The sequence below is a fragment of the Dermacentor variabilis genome, chromosome 5, assembly GCF_050947875.1.
Source record: "Dermacentor variabilis isolate Ectoservices chromosome 5, ASM5094787v1, whole genome shotgun sequence".
In the NCBI taxonomy this organism is placed as follows: domain Eukaryota; kingdom Metazoa; phylum Arthropoda; class Arachnida; order Ixodida; family Ixodidae; genus Dermacentor; species Dermacentor variabilis.
In genome coordinates this window covers 77,684,541-77,702,907 of record NC_134572.1, presented here as the reverse complement: position 1 = coordinate 77,702,907, position 18,367 = coordinate 77,684,541, and the positions used below count along the sequence as shown (strand labels likewise).

At 43.9% G+C, this 18,367-nt stretch overlaps 1 protein-coding gene across 9 annotated transcripts in view; it reads left to right on the top strand.

Moving 5' to 3' along the window:
- The window catches only part of LOC142582834 (uncharacterized), a 57,073-nt gene extending 42,087 nt beyond the window's left edge, over nt 1–14,986 (top strand). The window contains exons 1-5 of one of the 9 annotated variants that reach the window (XR_012828496.1): nt 3,014–3,410; nt 4,651–4,721; nt 4,805–5,041; nt 10,497–10,647; nt 14,884–14,986. Coding sequence is in view for 2 of the 9 variants with exons in the window: in XM_075692895.1 (XP_075549010.1) it covers nt 3,380–3,410; nt 4,651–4,721; nt 4,805–5,041; nt 14,884–14,910 (366 nt within the window). In the remaining 7 variants the exon portion in view is untranslated. Of the gene's footprint in view, nt 1–2,661; nt 2,723–3,010; nt 3,411–4,565; nt 4,722–4,804; nt 5,042–10,496; nt 10,649–11,088; nt 11,128–14,883 lie in introns of those variants that run through there. The other 8 variants (XR_012828501.1, XM_075692895.1, XM_075692896.1 and 5 more) reach the window with 8 other exon arrangements.
- The last annotated feature ends 3,381 nt before the right edge of the window (nt 14,987–18,367 follow it).

Here is an 18,367-nt window from a genome sequence, read left to right as displayed (position 1 = left end):
TACTTAAAGTACGGGTCTGGCCTGTATGCTATTGTGGACGCTATTGATGTATTGCTATTGCTGTATGCTATTGTGGCTTGCTATATATTTTACATCCTCCTCCTCTCGTCATCGTCACCCATCATGCCACTCTTTCTTTCCTTCTTTCTTCCCTCTTTCTTTCTCTCCTACCCTTACTCCAGTGCAGAGCAGCTGGCTGGAGGAATGTACCTCAGGCGGACCTCTATGCATTTGGTATCATTAAACTTTTCTCTCTCTCTCTATCTTCGAGAAATTTTGGTAAACTATGCTGCCTTTAATTTCTTCGATTCTTCCCGAAAATTTCCGTGGTTTTCATAGAAAGAATTGCACGCTTTTTCTAGCGCCATCCGACTCTTGGCCAATCCCCTGTAAGCAATATGCCGACATAAGTAAAGGGAAAGAAACCAAATGAGGCAAAAGAGCCGAATGTTAAGAAAGCATCGCATTTAAGGGAGATATCGTAAAACGAAACTCGCTGCTTTGATCTGTCGCGTCTGTCTGTTAGCGGCTGCACCGATTTCTTGTTTCTCTGCAGTTCCATTGGCCCGACGCAAGTGTTCCGCCTTAGCTTGACGCCGCTTATCATAAAGAAAAAAAAAGAAAAAAAGAAAAACGCTTACGGAGACAGAGTGGCAGAATAGGTCGTTTTTGGGTTTAGCACATATAGCAGACTCATGCAACCGAGCTGCCTTTGTGCACTATACATCTCAAGAACTACAATTTGGTGTATTAGTGTCCAGTGTCTCTTGAGAAATCATAATAACTATGTTGTTTCTGGGTCCGAGTACGTGTACACCAAATTAAACTCTATACGCACAGCGCCCCGACCTGTTAAACCTTCTGAGTGTCTGTCTCTCAAAAGTGGTGCATTACTCATGTACGCGCTACTTATAACAACGTGCTCTGGAATGCTGAATGAAGCGCACCGGCGATTTTTGGAGTTCTTTATTGTCTGGCGCAATAAGCAAGAAGAGTAAAAGTGGGCTTCTCTTCGTGAACTGCTGATTCACTGTAAACAGTAAAAGAATAAAACGCTGCATTCCTTTCCTACCCCGACATTCTGGAACGAAATGAAGGTCGAAAAGAAGCAATCTAGGAACAACGAGACAATAGAAATTGGATGGACAATGTCAGCTATAACCAATGAATCGACAAACACATTTGCCACTGCGGAATATAGGTTGCAAACAATAACCCTTATTGAATAATTCATGTGAAATCCCGAGGGTTCTTTTTCTAGATGACCAAAGCTCACTCTGATCACGAGTTTTGACGATCAGGCGAGGACAACCTGTTCTTTAGATTTCACCTATTCTTGAGCGTCCGACAACGCCAGCGCATTGATCGCACCTTTGAGACGCTCATACATCTCATGTGCCTTGACGCGGCCTACACGCCTTAGCTACATAATTTCAAGGGTTCATCCGCTGCTTTCATTCTCTCTAACACACGAGATGCACCTGTACAACATCTGCTCCTTGAGTGTCCGCCATGCATTCGACAGCGAGACAGCTTGTGAATCCATCATAATAAGCTGGGAAGGCGTCTGTTATCTGTAGTCAGGGTCCCTGGTCTTGCCCGCACAATCAGACACGCTCTCACAGCAATTTGTAACTTTCTAGTCGATAGTTGCCTATACTACAGTTTCTTTTACTGATGATTAATTGTGAATGCGTTTGTAATCTGACTTAATGCCCACTCGTGTGAATTCGCGCCACATTTTTTTTTTCGTTTTATTTGGTGGCACGTACCGTCAATATTTTAGTTGCAGTGTCTGTACGACGTGTTTTACTTTGCGCTGTGCTTAAGGTTCTTTCTTGCTCTGCTTTTCGGGTACGACTGCACAGATTTTCTGGCGATGTGCGATGTGATAGGACTATCGCATTGTTACGGATATATCGCGCTCTATGCATTTGGTATAGCAGGCTGTGCGTGAGCAATGGGATGCTTTATTCCTGCGATATTTTTTATTTGTGACTTTCTTTTCTTTCTTCACTTTTCTTAATCTTCGTGATTTACTTTTGGTGTTCAGGATAGCCGGCCCATCGGTGGCGTGTTTTCCCAACATCTCGACATGCAATAAGAAACGACGCGGATCACCTAATGCGCGCTTGGGACTAATTGGGAGAGTAATTGAGATTATTTAATATATAATTGTGGCTAATGTAAGAAATGTGTTTCTACAAAACCAAACTCTTGAGAAAACATCTTTGAGATGGATAATGCCCACTATACTACATGGTAGTACAATCTTTTACAGGATCTATCCGTTCGTTACGGGACGTTCGGATACCTGGAAACTACCACTACAAAAGGTGCCTAACGAGCAGCAGTTTTCCTTTAAGAATTACTAACACATTATCAAATAAGTTACTCGATGACACAATCGTATCTCCGGAAGATGTGCTCAGCGGCGCTTTCTTCATTGTTCAAATTAATTCTTTGCGGACGCAGCATCGAACCAGCCATGTTCCATTTCGTCTACATATACGGCTGTACATGATGTACAAGCATATCATACTGCTTCCCCTTGCAAAGTTACAGAAGCTGTAAGTGTGATTCGTAGGGAAAAATATATACAAATGGGCTCATCAGATTTTATTTCAACTACCCTAAAAGTAAATGCTTGCTGTTTTGCAGGACAGATGTTTTTTGCAGATGTGAGCGTCTAATGGACGATCAGTTGCCATCAGCAGAGAATGTAAGTTCTTAGGTATAATTTTTGACATCACGCATTTTGTGCGTCGTTTTAAATGTTCAAAGAGGTACTTGAAAGCATTGGGAATATTGAACATCCTGCTTCATCGCAAATTGTAACAGCAACAGAAAATCTCTCATGAATCTGTACAGATTACGGCGCCCTACTAAATCAGTCAGCTACATGGAGCGCTCGGAAAAATCATCGACGAATGTCGACAGGAGAATTCATTGCCTCAAAAAAAAAAAAAGAAAGGGGGGGGGCACTGATGTCTCGATTCCCTGTGCCACTCTTCAGCGCGCCACTCTTTAGAAAGAGTTACGATCTCCAAATAACTGGCGATGTACTGCAAATAGAATTTTGTCTATGCGTACTTTGTTCATCTATGTGAATGATCTGTTATGTCCTATTTTTAATTCTGTCTATACTTGGTATTGGAATAATAGGTATGGGTTGGTGAATGGAAAATTTTCACGTGTTTCTATAAAATATGTCATGCTAGGACTATCTGAAATCGGAGTGACACTGCAGTTTTAGCTGTACATACTTCTTTCAAAGACAAGGCTTTAAGTTAATATGCGTACTATAGTTTTGTTTGAGAGACCGTACCGAGGCCTCTATGCCATCCAGGAGAACACAGGGACACAATAATGTATTTATATGATGGTGCAATGCCTATTTGGAAGCGTTGGTAAGAGACTGCAGTAAGTATGTACAGTATATGTTCTGTCCTTTTGCTTCGTGGCTAGTTAAGGAGTTTGTTTTAATCATGTGCTCTATAATATAGTTTCTGCACTCATAGAGTTTGTATATCTGCAAAGCTAAGCTTAAGTTTACTGTGTGATACCAAGCGTAGAGTGAATATAAAGGATAAGAATGGTCACTTTGGGTTTCTTTAATCGCAAAGTACAGTATATCTTCAATGGTAGAGTTGGCTAACCTGCTAAGCCGGGGCAATCATTATGCAATTACGTTATCTCATGATGGCGGCTCACACTCGTTGGTTTCGTTTTAATAACGCTTGACGCAGCTATGCATGGTTGCTGATTACAGATCAATTTCACTATCTTTATACATTCGCGCTTGCATAAGGCCACCTTAAAATTCGCGAGGATGGAGAAGCTACGGCTATCTAGTCCATGTCCGATAGATGGCTGCAGTGTAGGGAGATTAACCTGTTGATCATTATGTGTGGTGATGTGTGTGATGGTGTTTGCCTCTATGATGATGCAACCGATGAGTGCACATAGCGGATGTTATAAATCAGGTTGATAGTGTGTGCTGCCTATAAAACTGTTTTGTTCGTGCAGAATAATGCGTGCACTTTTGATAAGACAGCATTCGACGGTAAGTGTCGCCAGCTACGTGGCGTTCACTCTTCCATTCACCCTTATCTTGGAGCTGCGTTGTCAATACACAAGCTTCATTTTTCTGCCATCACCAAATCTTGCTGACCTTTATTAGGTACAAGTTCCGTTTCCAGCAAGGACATATATATTCTGTATATTCTATGTTCCAATGAGGCTTTCGTAGCTTAATGCTCATGATTAAACTAACCTATTTCTGCATACACATTATTATTACGCCAACATGCAATGTGTTGCCGTCTGCAGCACCAATTAAAATATATCAGCAATGTGATGTACTCAATAAAGAAATACCTTAGTATAAAAAAAATAAAAGTCCTTCGTGGTCAAGAAAGGTTGAAAGATCTGCCTAATAAACAGAATAATAAATTTATTGTCATTTGATAGTGGAGGATTTGCGCTACCTTGGAAAGCTTACAGTAAATGAAGAATGTGCAAGTCAAGACCCATGCATTATACCTGGTTCATTTTTTTTATTAGTTAGCTACGCTGCATGCTTAACGGTGCCAGAGGAAAGTCTTACTATGTCGGAGTGAGTCGTGCTATGTTTGTTTTCATTCTCAGTTGATTGCAGGCACGGTGCGAGCAAACCCTGGGTAGAGCACACGCCCTTCAAAAACTGGTCAGTGCCAATTGTAAGTTATTGCACGGGCCTCCGCCTGTTTCATAAGCATGCGTGAGTGCGCGCTTCCACATAATAGTGCGCTGATTTGTCTAGGCTCAGGGTTTCTGTGTTGTGGACGATTGCTCCTTCTCGGATCCCATGCCTGTGCCGGCGGTCGAAGCTTTGGCCGCATCCGTCGAGTTTGATGCCGAGCTCTCTTCGGAGGACTCTGAGCTGCTGCTGCCGCTGTCGCCTTCGGTTCCTGCTGACACAGGCGTTGTAGCTTGGCGAAAGAATCTCCTCTTCGCGTGCTCTTTCGGCGGCGACAGCTCGTCCCCTGCAACGGATACGGTGAAGCAACAAATATATGTGATGGTTACATTAGTAGCGGGACATAAAATTTTTGAAAAAAAAAAGAATTGGAGCAGAATGGGAAACAGTTGCAAGTGCTCCCACAATTGTGGGAAGGCTTGAAAATAAAGAAATGAACAAAAGACGTAAAGACCCGCACATGCTCATAAGTTTATCACTTTTTAAAGCCAGAAGTTGAAGTCGCAGGCTACTGCGGAATGTGTCCAAGTCGTATCTATTTTACGTCCACGTTATTTCCTGATATCGCTAAGTAACTGCGGAGTTCAGGTTGAAGAAATTTGCTCAGCGAAGTTCGAATATAATTTGTGCATTTTCGTCATCGTTTATTTTACTCGTGACTTCGCTACGCAGCTTTCAAGCTATGTACGTCGAAGGAACAGCAGTACAAACGAGACCATTTATTTACTTACAAAATACCTGCATCGCCAAGACGGCAACATGTAGGCGGGATAAGTGTGCCGACAAAGATTTCGTGTTCTTGCGCCCAAAAGATTACTAAGAACAGAAAACTAATATACACTTCTAAATAAGCACTTGTGCAGAATAGACAACGAACAACGGGGGAAGGCAGCTGGGGGGGAAGACAGCTGGGGAGGATCAGGTAACAGCAGATTTATTGAAGGATGGTGGGCAGATTGTTCTAGAGAGACTGGCCACCCAGTATATGCAATGCTTCATGACCTCGAGCGTACCGGAATCTTGGAAAAACGCTAACATATTCCTAATCCATAAGAAAGGGGACGCCAAAGACTTGAAAAATTATAGACCGATCAGCTTACTGTCTATTTACTAAGGTAATCGCAAATAGAATCAGGAACACCTTAGACTTCTGTCAAGCAATAGACCAGGCAGGATTCCGTAAAGGCTACTCAACAATAGACCATATTCACACTATCAATCAGGTGATAGAGAAATGTGCGGAATGTAACCAACGCTTATATATAGCTTTCATTGATTACGAGAAAGCGTTGGATTCTGTCGAAACCTCAGCAGTCATAAAGGCATTACGGAATCAGGCTGTAGACGAGCCGTATGTAAATATACTGAACGATATCTATAGTGGCTCCACAGCCACCGTAGTCCTCCATAAAAAAAGCAACAAAATCCCAATAAAGAAAGGCGTCAGGCAGGGAGATACGATCTCTCCAATGCTATTCGCCGCCTGTTTACAGGAGCTATTCAGAGACCTGGATTGGGAAGAATTGGGGATAAAAGTTAATGGACAACACCTTAGTAACTTGCGATTCGCTGATAATGTTGCCTTGCTTAGTAACTCAGGGGGCCAATTGCAATGCATGCTCACTGACCTGGAGAGGCAAAGCAGAAGAGTGGGTCTAAAAATTATTCTGCAGAAAACTAATGTTTAACAGTCTCGGAAGAGAACAGCAATTTACAATATGTAGCGAGGCACTGGAAGTGGTAAGGGAATACATCTACTTAGGGCAGGTAGTGACGGCGGATCTGGATCATGAGACGGAAATAATCAGCAGAATAAGAGTGGGCTGGGGTGCGTTTGTCAGGCATTCTCAGATGATGAACAGCAGGCTGCCATTATCCCTCAAGAGAAAAGTGTATAATAGCTGTGTCTTACCAGTACTCACGTACGGGGCAGAAACCTGCAGGCTTAGGAAAAGGGTTCTACTTAAATTGAGGACGACGCAACGAGCTATGGAAAGAAGAATGATGGGTGTAACGTTAAGGGATAAGAAAAGAGCAGATTGGGTAAGGGAACAAACGCGAGTTAGTGACATCTTAGTTGAAATCAAGAAAAAGAAATGGTGGGAGGCATGGGCAGGACATGTAATGAGGAGGGAAGATAACCGATGGTCATTAACGGTTACGGACTGGATTCCAAGGGAAGGGAAGCGTAGCAGGGGGCGGCAGAAAGTAAGGTGGGCGGATGAAATTAAGAAGTTTGCAGGGATGACATGGCCACAATTAGCACATGACCGGGGCTGTTGGAGAAGTATGGGAGAGGCCTTTGCCCTGCAGTGGGCGTAACCAGGCTGATGATGATGATGATGATGATGATGATGATTATGATTATGAGACAACGAGAACAATATAGCGCATGCACATCACAATCCGTTGATGCTGCAACAACTGTCGCCAAAAAATTAATGTTAGTAAATAATCAATATTCAAGAAAAGCGCCTGCACTTTACAAAAATCCAGTTGTATTTCACGTGCCCGATTCGAACATTTCATTTTTGGATACATTTGCGAAATGATCAATGATCTTGCAGCGGGTTCTATTCTGATGTTGTGATTGGGAAGAATGAGCAGTGGAAAGTGCAGAGATCCTTCTTATGTGTGTGTATATATATATATCACTTATCACTTTCACACACGAACATGCCCATAATCGAGCCCTAGTGAAACAAAATTTAAAGCCAGTACATGGTGAAACAATAAAAAAACTAGACGGGCAGTGCTGAAAAACACAGCAGACAGAAAACGTCCCTTCGTGCAAACACATAATAATGAGGTGCTAAGAAAGCACAAGCTGCACACGAGTAAAAAATGAACGCTAGCGCTGTATTCCGCATTGCAGGAGAAAACAGGATTTAAAAATGCCCACGCGGATAGATGCACGTCGACAAAAGACCGCTGTATTATGCATAATAACAACCAAAACATTATATCGTCTCACAATTGCAATTATCACGCCCAAAAGAAACAATAAACATGTGATCCGTGCAACGTGTGCCATAACCGTATATATATATATATATATATATATATATATATATATATATATATATATTTATATAATGGTCAATCAGAAGCAGCGATGCAGGTTAGTTTCTAGTTGTTTTCGTATAATGCCACAAGAAAGAGCGTTGAACTTGTATATCAGGCAAAATTCGCGGCCCAAACGATCGCGGTGGGAAGGAAAACCAGATTCCAGTATGATCGCTCTAATACCGTCGAAAGAGTGTCCATTTGTGCCTAAGTGTTTTCACAGCGGAATGTGCGAGAAATGCTTTGCTTGAGAACGATGATTATTAAATCGGATTCCCAACGGCGTTGTTTCTATTTGACCAAAATATTGCAAGTGGCACGTACCACACTCAAGCATATAAACATCGTTTTGCGTCAGATCCCCGAAATTAAGGCTTGTGCTCAGTCGCTACTTGGGAGAAAGACAACCTGTGAGACCTCAACGCTGGTGGTCTCCTTTCTGCCGTAGAATAATGGAAGTGTTCCTTTTCAGCAAGGCATGCAGCTATAAATTTTACAGAAGGAGATGGCCTACTGCCATACTTTCAGCAAGGACACTAAAAGAGTATATTGGTGCTGTAGCGGACGTGTTTGATTGCCGCTGTGTTTAAGACAGAGAACCAAGACAAAAACTTCGTAAGGCAAAATTGCCGCAGTAATATTTAAGCGCAAGATATATAAAAACTGAAGAACATTCGAAGAAGGTTTCTCACCTTGAACGGAGCAGACGGCTGCCGCCACAAAGGCCAGCAAGGTCAAAGCGACCACGGCCACTTTAGCTTGGCTCATCTCAAACGATGGGTGCGCGACGAACTGTCTGATTACTGCGCAGGGAGGTGGAACTCTTTCGCTGGCTGATTTGACACGCCCGATGGGCAGCTTTTATACAGTCGCATTAACGGAAGGTGCGCGCATCTATCGCCAAATGGTCGGTGTGTGTATTCTCAGCTGAGCGCGACGAAGGCGGGGAAGAACATCACTTGGGTGTCACGCAAATTTTGCACTGTGCCATTCGTCTTCTTGGAAGCAAGCTTTGATAAAACGCTCCCGCTGTCACGCGAACCGGGCATTAGTAAGCAGATGGAGTCGCCGTGTTCAGCTTCGGGTGAGAGAAACGAAAACACAACACCAAGTAATATAAGTAAATGAACGAAACTAGCATTGTGACTCGACAGTGAATTACTTATGGAGTCGATACAAGTGGGTCTCATAAAATTTATTTATCTTTTTATTGTTGCTATACGAGCTTCAAAACACGACTGTATTTTTTGTATAATTGTCTCATTTAAGCGGTGGAGACGGCGCAGTGCATGTTGCGTTCTGGTAGAGCGGGAGGCAGTAGGTTCTTTATCCGCCCGCTATAGTTTTGCTCCGTAAGGAAGCGGAATGAATAGGCACCCATTTACCGAGCATTTCCTCCACATTAAGGAATCCCACATAGTCAACATAGGCTCGAATCCCTTCAGTACAGCTTTTTTCACGGCCCATGTGTAGAATTGAGAGATGAAACGTACTCATCTAATCAAAAATGCTTTATTCGGATATTTCTATGAATGTTTACAGAGCTCGTATGGTCTCCTCAGCTTTTTCTAGCCCAAGTCACTTCACTGGGAATCCAGCAAGGACAGTGACTTCCTTCCGTTAAAACACATACTTGATTCATAATTCATTACTGCCATTACACAAATGCAGAAAGTGTGCTCACGTGCGCCAATGACTGTAAATAAAAGACTTCATTCATGATGTGTAACGATCTTGCGCCATCTATTGCGAGAGAGCAACGGTTGGAGTAAACTGTCTCATATCAAAATATTGATGTCCATTATTCAGCGTGCTTGTTTTGTTGCCAGCATAGTGTGTTTTGGTGATCGTGCCAGTCTTTAAAGCGAACCAGTTCGTTCACGTGCTTCTCTCACTGCCGCAGGAGAATGTATGCATGGCCATAAGTAGGGTCGACTGCTCGTCTGGTTGAGTTAGAGACAGTTCATATTTGAAAATACAGTTCAAAAACGGCGCTTTATTCTTGTGCGGCAATTTATGCGCAGGGCAAAAAGGCCGTCGTGTGAACAAGCGTTAGGCGAGCATCACAATGATCTGTAGAAATCATTGCCAGATGAATTAGTACATTCTTCAGAGTCTGCCGGCTGTGCTAAGTTTAGATACTCCCTAGTCTTCTTTCGCCATGGAAGACACAGGAAAATAGAACTGTTCAAAGTGCGTCACATCGTTTAATGCGGATTGCGGCGAATCCCTTTGTTTCTTTACCGAAAAACGAAACGACTTGCCTTGAAGCTGTATAGGTCGTCAATAATCACAAGCGTGTTCTGCTTTATGGTTTTATGTTTGTTTGTTTTCTTGCTGTCCGTGGTCTTTTATGTAGTCGTTATACTGGCATCTGTTCATATTATCAAGCCCATGTCTTTTTAGCTAGCATAGTGTGGCTTACCTGTTTCCTTTTCCGTCTTTTCAGCACATAGTGATCCACGTGCATATACACCGGCTGCCTTCTAAAGAAACATTTAATCGATAGCACCGTCCAATTTTTCTGTCTTTCTTCCTTGTCCTGTTCTCGCGCTGTATCCAAAAGCACTAAGGTATCCCCGCTTCTGCGCGCATGGACTCGGCATGTTTGTAGCCGTGCAAAGAAATAAATTTAATGTAGAAAAGGCAAATCAGGCAACCTTTAAGCTCGCACTGCTTCTGCGTGCAGAAAGCAGACCCACGCATGTAGTCCAGCCTCCCGGAGCCTTGGAATTTGTGGTCACGCAACATAATAGCGTGCGTGATCGTTCAAAAGACGGTGGCTCAACGAGCGACGCTCCTCCGGGCTGACCACTCGGCGCGTATACACGCGGTGGCAGGTGAGCGTGAAGCTTGCGCGCGGTTGCTTGGCAGCTGTCGTGCTACGGGGGGCTTAGGCGTTGAGAGGACACTGTGCCATGTGCTCAGCGGCCGTCACTGTCTTCATTGTTCCGCGAGCAATTACCACGGGTTGAATAAATGCATAAAAAGCTGGCTCTTGCCGCAAGCTTGTGGCGACAAACAAAGGAAAACTTCACCCTTGTTCATAGGAAATGGTGGTCGCTGGTGGTGAAAATTCCCAAAGCGTCAGTAATGCGTGTAAAGTCCACTTTTACGGGACTGTGGAAGTCTGGGAGGAAAACTTTTTCACTTATTTTTTTCCTTATTTACAAGCCCCAGTGGCAATCAACACACACACACACACACACACACACACACACACACACACACACACACACACACACACACACACACACACACACACACACACACAGATTCAGATTGTCGACGTGGATGGGCTCTAGCCGGACGCACACGGGTGAGTGTTCATGTGACGCTCTATGAACTGTAAGTCGAGCTCTGCAGGAGTAGCAGTAGCCAGACAACCTCCGACATGCGAGGGGAACCGAATAGCCGCACTTTGTACTTTATTGAGCGGTATTGCCAAGTACGACAGCTCCTTCGTTTCAGGCACATATCATGTGTGAAGCCAGTGTTACTATACTTGCTTGCGCATGTCTTCGTTGTCCCCACACACCGCTTCATTTTACGGTGGGCAGATTTAGCATCAAGCCTAAAAAATTGCACTAGAAGGCGCACAAATGAGTAAGCGACATGTCACGTAACGCGCATTCAAGTGTGCAAGAAAATTTGGCATGTTCAAACAGTACGGATTTCTGAATCCAATAAGAATATCAGAAAATAGGACCGTCTAATATCGAATCAAATACTGAATATTTCTTTATCTCTAAACAAAGGTAAATATAAATTTGTGTGGAGTCCGCTGGGTGATATAAAAAAATCTCTTTACACTACTTGGTGCATGCTTGTAGAGCCGTTCAAAACTGTAAGTCCGGTCAGTTGAAAATATTTTAAAGTTGTGTGGTGCACTTTGATAATGACACTAATGAAGCAGCCATATAGAACGTCACTAGATGCACATGGTCACGCGTTCGTTGAAAGATGAGAGTGATACTTATAACGAACCAACCACTAGAAGACGAGAAGGAAGAAAGTAGAAGACAGAGAACGTGAATGCTATGGAAAGAATAAACAGGGCTTCCGATAAAAGTATGTCTCCTTTTTAGGAAAAAAAAAATAACGTTACATCGCTTCTCGGCCAGTCGGCTAGATCAAGAACATTACATGGCGCTTCGTGTTGGTTTAATGGGCAACAAATATGCTGAGACTGCCCGGATAATAAGAGGCCTTGCCGAAATGGCAACAACACATTCACAAGATGCGCGAAGGCGAGGCATTATTATTGAATGACAGGAGATTATTGAGAAACGTTGCTCGCCTCGTAGGCTCGCTCAGGAACTGGTGTCTCTAGGCAACAATGGCATCTCCTCTGCAGCAGAATTACTTTTAACAGTCCTTGGATTGTTTCCTTGGATTGTGTTCTCTGATTCTAAAGAAAGTGTTATTATGCATTATAATCAAAAACAAATTAGTCAAGTTTTTTTAATAGTGAATGCTGGAGTAATAATTAAACAGAAAAGACAACTCGACTCGTATTCAACATTTTTGAATTCTCGCACTCAGAAAAGGCAGCACACTTGTAGGGCAGTCTTACAGAACCACAGCCCAATTTCTAGTGAAGCTATTTCATTCGACCAGTTGTCTTAGGAATTTCAATTGCCTATGATTAGAAACACACGCATTTTAAAACGTTGGCACTGCATGAGTGGCCCATTTACAACGTCTCGCGCATGAATCCCTTAGAGCACTTGATTAAGGAAGTTTTGTCGAAGGCCCCCGAACTTTACCTTATACACTAAACTTAGCATACAAATTACGCTTTCCCAATTCATATTAATTGCGATCTTGGCGGAAATAATAATTATTCCAGGACAGCGAGCTAAATTTCACATGGTTCGTAAGACATACGTATAACGTTCTGGAGAGGTTGCTGAAGTACTTTACCGGAATGGCTGTAAATAAACCACACACTTCGAACTTTTCCCATGCATCACATATATAGCCTACCCACTATTTCTACGGAATGTAAACAAGGTGACGTTTAGTTCACGGAGAACACCACTGACCCCTCGTATAACGCATGAAAATAAGGACAAGAAGTGTTTGGTTATCATTTGCAGAATTCATAATTCAGAAACGGCCAAGGTTCGCCACACATTTCGCATAACGTCGCCCTTTAGCAACCAAATTTGAACTCGCTGTGACGTAGATTTCTCTCGGCACACTTGGGAACCATAGCGAATAACGGTCGCATAACGCCTTCGAACACTTGCTTGGGAACTTTCTTTTATAAACGCCATAATTTATGCATACAGATACTTTCGCATGCACATCCAAGTAATCTCCGCATTTTCACCAAATTTGATCTCGTGGGCGTTTATAGTTCCTTTAGTCAAGACAGTGAGCTAACTCCTGCAGCATTTGTAAAACATGCCTAAACGCTCCAAAGCGCTTGCCGGCGTAATTTACTGCAAGAGCATTAAATTAGCCCCACACTTCAAAGTTTGGCTGTACTTTTCCTTCTCCTTGTTTTCACCAAATCTAAACAAGGCATCTCGTTGGGCTCACTGAAAACACAATGAAAACCTACTACGTGCCTCGTATTACGTATGAAAATAAGGAGGAAACTAGTGTTTAGTAATTGTATTAAAGAGCGTTATTTATCTACACACTTCAAACTGTGGGTAAACATCACCAATAACGTAGCAGCCATTGCCTCCAAGTATAACATGGTTGCCACTTTGGCACTACCATGGCAGCGGGGAAACATTGTAAGCGTTTCATATAAGGCCTCCAAATGGGGAGAAAACGGCGGTGGCTTAACAATTTTAACTGAGCCCCTAAAGAACTCCCGTACTTCAAACTTAGTCTGCACATTGAATATAATTTACCGCCAATTTTGTCTAAATATAGGTTCATAAAATGATCTATTTCTTTCAGTAAACCACAAAAACCTACACTTACCACTCCGAGAGCTCCTATATAGTCGCCCGAATAGTTTGGTTGTAATAGATTCTTGCGCGGTTATCGAAAATCGGGCGCTATGAGTCAGCGCTTCTATGTATAGCGAGCGGTAAAACCCGCAAGGCGTTACCCCCTTATCCGAGAAGGAGAATATCAGCGAAAAGAATAGGAAGCAGGAAAACGGAGAGGAGTATAAAGACTAGGTTGATGGTGGGCCTCTGAAATGCACATACCAAGTTGAAGTCTCTGCATTGCTGTCGGTTTTCCTGTTTCCTGTTCTGTTCGCTGGCATTTCCATGATCGGAGTTATGCTTCTCATCTCAGTGGCTCACTGTGAGTGACTCACTGAAAACACTTCCAAATAGCCTCACCTTGTTTAGTGCAAATGGAAGGAAACTGTGTGCGGTAAATTACATTCGAATCGGGAACATACAGGGTGATAATTTGAAAGATTTGCGGAATTTTTAAAGCTCGCCTGCTGCAGATAACATAATTATTGTCCTTGAGCTGGATTATTTGAAGAGGCGGACCAAGCTAGCACGAGAAATCGAAACTCATATTCATATAATTAACATGAACTCACTAATTAACCTCCTAATTAATTACCTTATGGCACATATTGCAATTTGCGAATCGTAGCCACTCAGTTTGCAAGACGTATCCACTTGAAATGAATTTCCTGGATGTCCACCGTCTTTAGAGTCACTCTAAAAACGCTGCAGCTGTCACCGCTTACCACATTGCTGCACTGCCTCCTCAATTAATTTGGGGGTCAAGGTTTGATTTGCATCAGTATTATATATGTCCAAGTGGCATGTGATGCGGAGCGATTCGCAGATTTCAAGCGTGCATCATAATTTTTTCCCATTGATCGTACACGTCCGTGCCCATGTCGATTCAAGAGGGCAGCAGGCATTTCGATGGAATGCGAGAACTCTCGCGTACGTGCGGCTTTTTAAACAAAGTACAGTGGTAACAGTTGTTCCGCTCTCCTACACTCCAACACGGTACTCCCTTGCAGCTTCAGGTTTATAACAGTCACTAACAGTGAGCGAAATGGCATTATTTTGCTACTTTAGTAATTGCTATAGGGAATACTGAGATGCTTAATTTGCTTTCTTTCTTTGCAGATAGAGATACCCATCAGGGATAGCTGATACCGAAGTTATGAAAATTAGTGGCAAGCTGTAGAAGTTGAGATGAAAGAAGAACTGACAAGGGAGAAATAAAGTGTTTCTTTAAAAGTTGACGCTTTCGATGCCCTACAGAATGACATGTTTGAGCGTGGTTTCACCGACTGATGCCCAAGAGTGTTTCAGAATTCGCTTTTCTGTGGCGTATTTTTTTTTAATGTTTCGTCGCTTTCTGCTCAATTACGCGTAACGTCAAGCTCCGCCAACCCCGGCCGCCCCCATGCTCGTGAAGTCCATATGGCAGTTTGATCGGCTGTTCTCGCTTGCAGAAGTAATGCTCCGTTTCAATTAAAAAAAATGAAAAAGGCATTCCGTTTCGATGAGCGGTATCGTGGCGACAATCGGAAGGTGTAATGTTCTACGTCTCACCAAAGTTTGGCCATACGCCGCAATGAGCGTTCAATCTGTGGTCCGTGCCGCGATTAATGTGGCGCCTGTCGATATCGCAGCGCAGTACTATCGCACTCAGTATGAGCTACAACGCGCGAGCACGTAACAAAGCCACAAAGCGCTCTCCCAGTTTAGATAGAGCGCCAATTGGAGCCGTGCTACTGCCGGCCCAAAGGGGAGAGTTCTGCTGTTCTTGTTGCGAACATCGTCCCTTCATGCCTGCTTTTGTCCTCCGCCAATTTCTAGGGTGTAAAATAGTGGCCTCACAAAAACAATGAGGACAGACGGTGTCAGCTTTAGTGTGGGATATGCGTCAATCGTTGCTCTGCGCACTTTAACCCGTGCAATGTCAGAGTTGTAGCTCGGCGAGCCCCCACTGCGCATGTTCCGCGCATGCGCACTAGCGTCTACGCTGGCCTGCTGGGCCCGCCGAGTCGCTGATCTATAACTCTCTATTGCAGATGAGACACAGCCAGTCACCGCGTCCTCGATATAGCTATAAAAGCCTGCTTGCCTTCTGCTTCTCGTCACGCTCGCCAGTTTCGTAGTCTACCGGCAGTAGTAGACAAGTCGCCGGTCTGAGAGCGCGTCTCTTCGTGATTGTGGCATGCAGTGCTTGTGCTAACCTCGACGCGTGATGTGTGCGCTTTGTTTCGCGTTCACTGTGGAGTAAGTAGTGCGGCTACTTTGTGAAAACTGGGAGAGGCCACTGGTTATGTCATTTAAGTGTTGCGTGCAAAGTAGCCGCGCATGCTCAGTCCCCAACCAGCCGCAGTGACCCGTGTTCTCCTTCCCGAAGGAAGAAAGCCGCCTTCATAAGTTGTTGCAGACGATGGCACGGAGAGAATAGGAAGTCACGAGCTCTACACAGGTAGGTGACGAAATTTATAGCAACTTTTCGATAGCAAAGCACATATTTCCTAAAGATCATGCTGCCGTCTGTGAACCGTGACCTCGCCAGTGTTTCTAGACAGTGTTTCTATCAGCAAGTTGTACATCCCCGACCTTCCATAAAAAAGAAAGAAAGGTCGGGAGCGACGTTTGTCTGACTGCCTGACTGCAGCATCCCGAAACACGCTACCCAGAACAGTACATTGTTCTGTCGAACGTCGAAAACAGTATTATCGCTAGAAATCCATATGTAGTTCTTTGATATAGTTTCGTAGAGTGTATTTAATTTTCTCGTAGAACAATGAACGCCAGGCGTTAACTAGTGCGATTAAACAAAAATGTCCTAAAGCTGCTCTAGACGCCACTTCCGTAGTTTTTCAGCCCATTACGTTGAAGGCACAATTTTTGCTATTCTGCAACATCTTAATTTACACAAAATAAGTGTCCATAATTTACTCCAACTCATGTCTGGATATGCATTGCAAGCCATGTTTACTTAAAAGTAAATTTTTATGATTGCATCAGCACTATCATCCTTAGCAGGAACAGACTATTTTTTATGTCCACTGCAGCACGGAGGCATCTCAGCGACATCCAGTTAACCCAATATTGCGCTTCCGCCCCTGTCTTGATATCCAATCACCCCTGTCTTGATCCCAACGTGTGCTTGAAAATTTTCTAATTTCATTACCCCACCTAATTCCCCCGTTCTGCCGACCTCGACTATGCTCCCCTTCCCTCGGCACCCATTAACTCTAATGGACCACCGACTACATATTACTTGGCCTAACCAGCTCCCATTTTTTTCTCTTAATGTCAACTAAAATATCAGCTATCCCCGTTTGTTCTCTGATCCAAACCGCTCTCTTCCTGTCTCTTAACGTTAGGCGTAACACTTCTCTTTGCATCGTTCTTTGTCCTGTCCTTAACTTATTCTCGACTTTCCTTGCCAACCTTCATGTTCCTGCCCCACAAGGTAGCACCGGTAGAATGCAATGACTGTCCACTTTTCAACGACAGGGGCAAACTTCCGCGTCCCAGTCAGGATTTGTTAATGCCTCCCGTATATAATCCAACCCATTTTTTGTCTTTTGTAAGTTTCCTTCTCCGGATCAGGGTCCCGTGTGAGCAATTGACCTAAATAAACGTACTCTTGCACAGACCCTAGAGGCTGACTGGCAATCGTGAATTCTTGTTCACCTGTCAGCGTAGGCTAGGATACAGAGCATAGACTGCAGCATAGATGATTATCAGAAATGCCGGACTATAAGTTCATGCTTTATTGATTATGTGCTCGGCATCTTAAGAAGTTCGTCAGTCGCAAGACTCCACTGACGATCCGTTTTCAGACACCGTCAAGTCGTGTATTGCTGCAATGTGTTGATTCCCTAATTAATAAATAAAAAGCCTGTCCTTATTTGTCATCGGCCGACTACCGAAGCTAAGGCTTTTATAGATAATATATATTTTTTGCACTTGGGAACACACACTGGCTTGATTAGTTAGATGTGGAGCTAGTCCGGTGCTATTTATACCGAGTAAATGTCTAGTCTATACCATGGAGCTCATAGCCAAGCACACGTCATGACTGTGCACATAGAAAAGAAAAAAAAACTCAGTGCCCTTCCACTCTGTGAAGAAGGATGACCAGCAAAGCGGTGTATGTGGTCCCCTTAATTCTGAACTGCACCTCCGCCCTTCAGAACGCACTATCTCCGGGATCGGCCGACGTATGGGGAGTGCTTAGCGCCTGCTTCACCTCCGCCGAGGGTCGGACCGGTATTGCACTATCTTCGGGATCGGCCGACGTATGGGAAGTGCTTAACGCCTGCTTCACCTCCGCCGCAGGTCGTACCGGTATTGCGCTATCTTCGGGATCAGCCCACGTATGGGAAGTGCTTAACGCCTGCTTCACCTCCGCCGAGGGTCGGACCGGTATTGCACTATCTTCGGGATCGGCCGACGTATGGGAAGTGCTTAACGCCTGCTTCACCTCCGCCGCGGGTCGTACCAGTATTGCGCTATCTTCGGGATCAGCCCACGTATGGGAAGTGCTTAACGCCTGCTTCTCCTCCGCCGAGGGTTGGACCGGTATTGCACTAACTTCGGAATAGGCCGACGTATGGGGAGTGCTTAATGC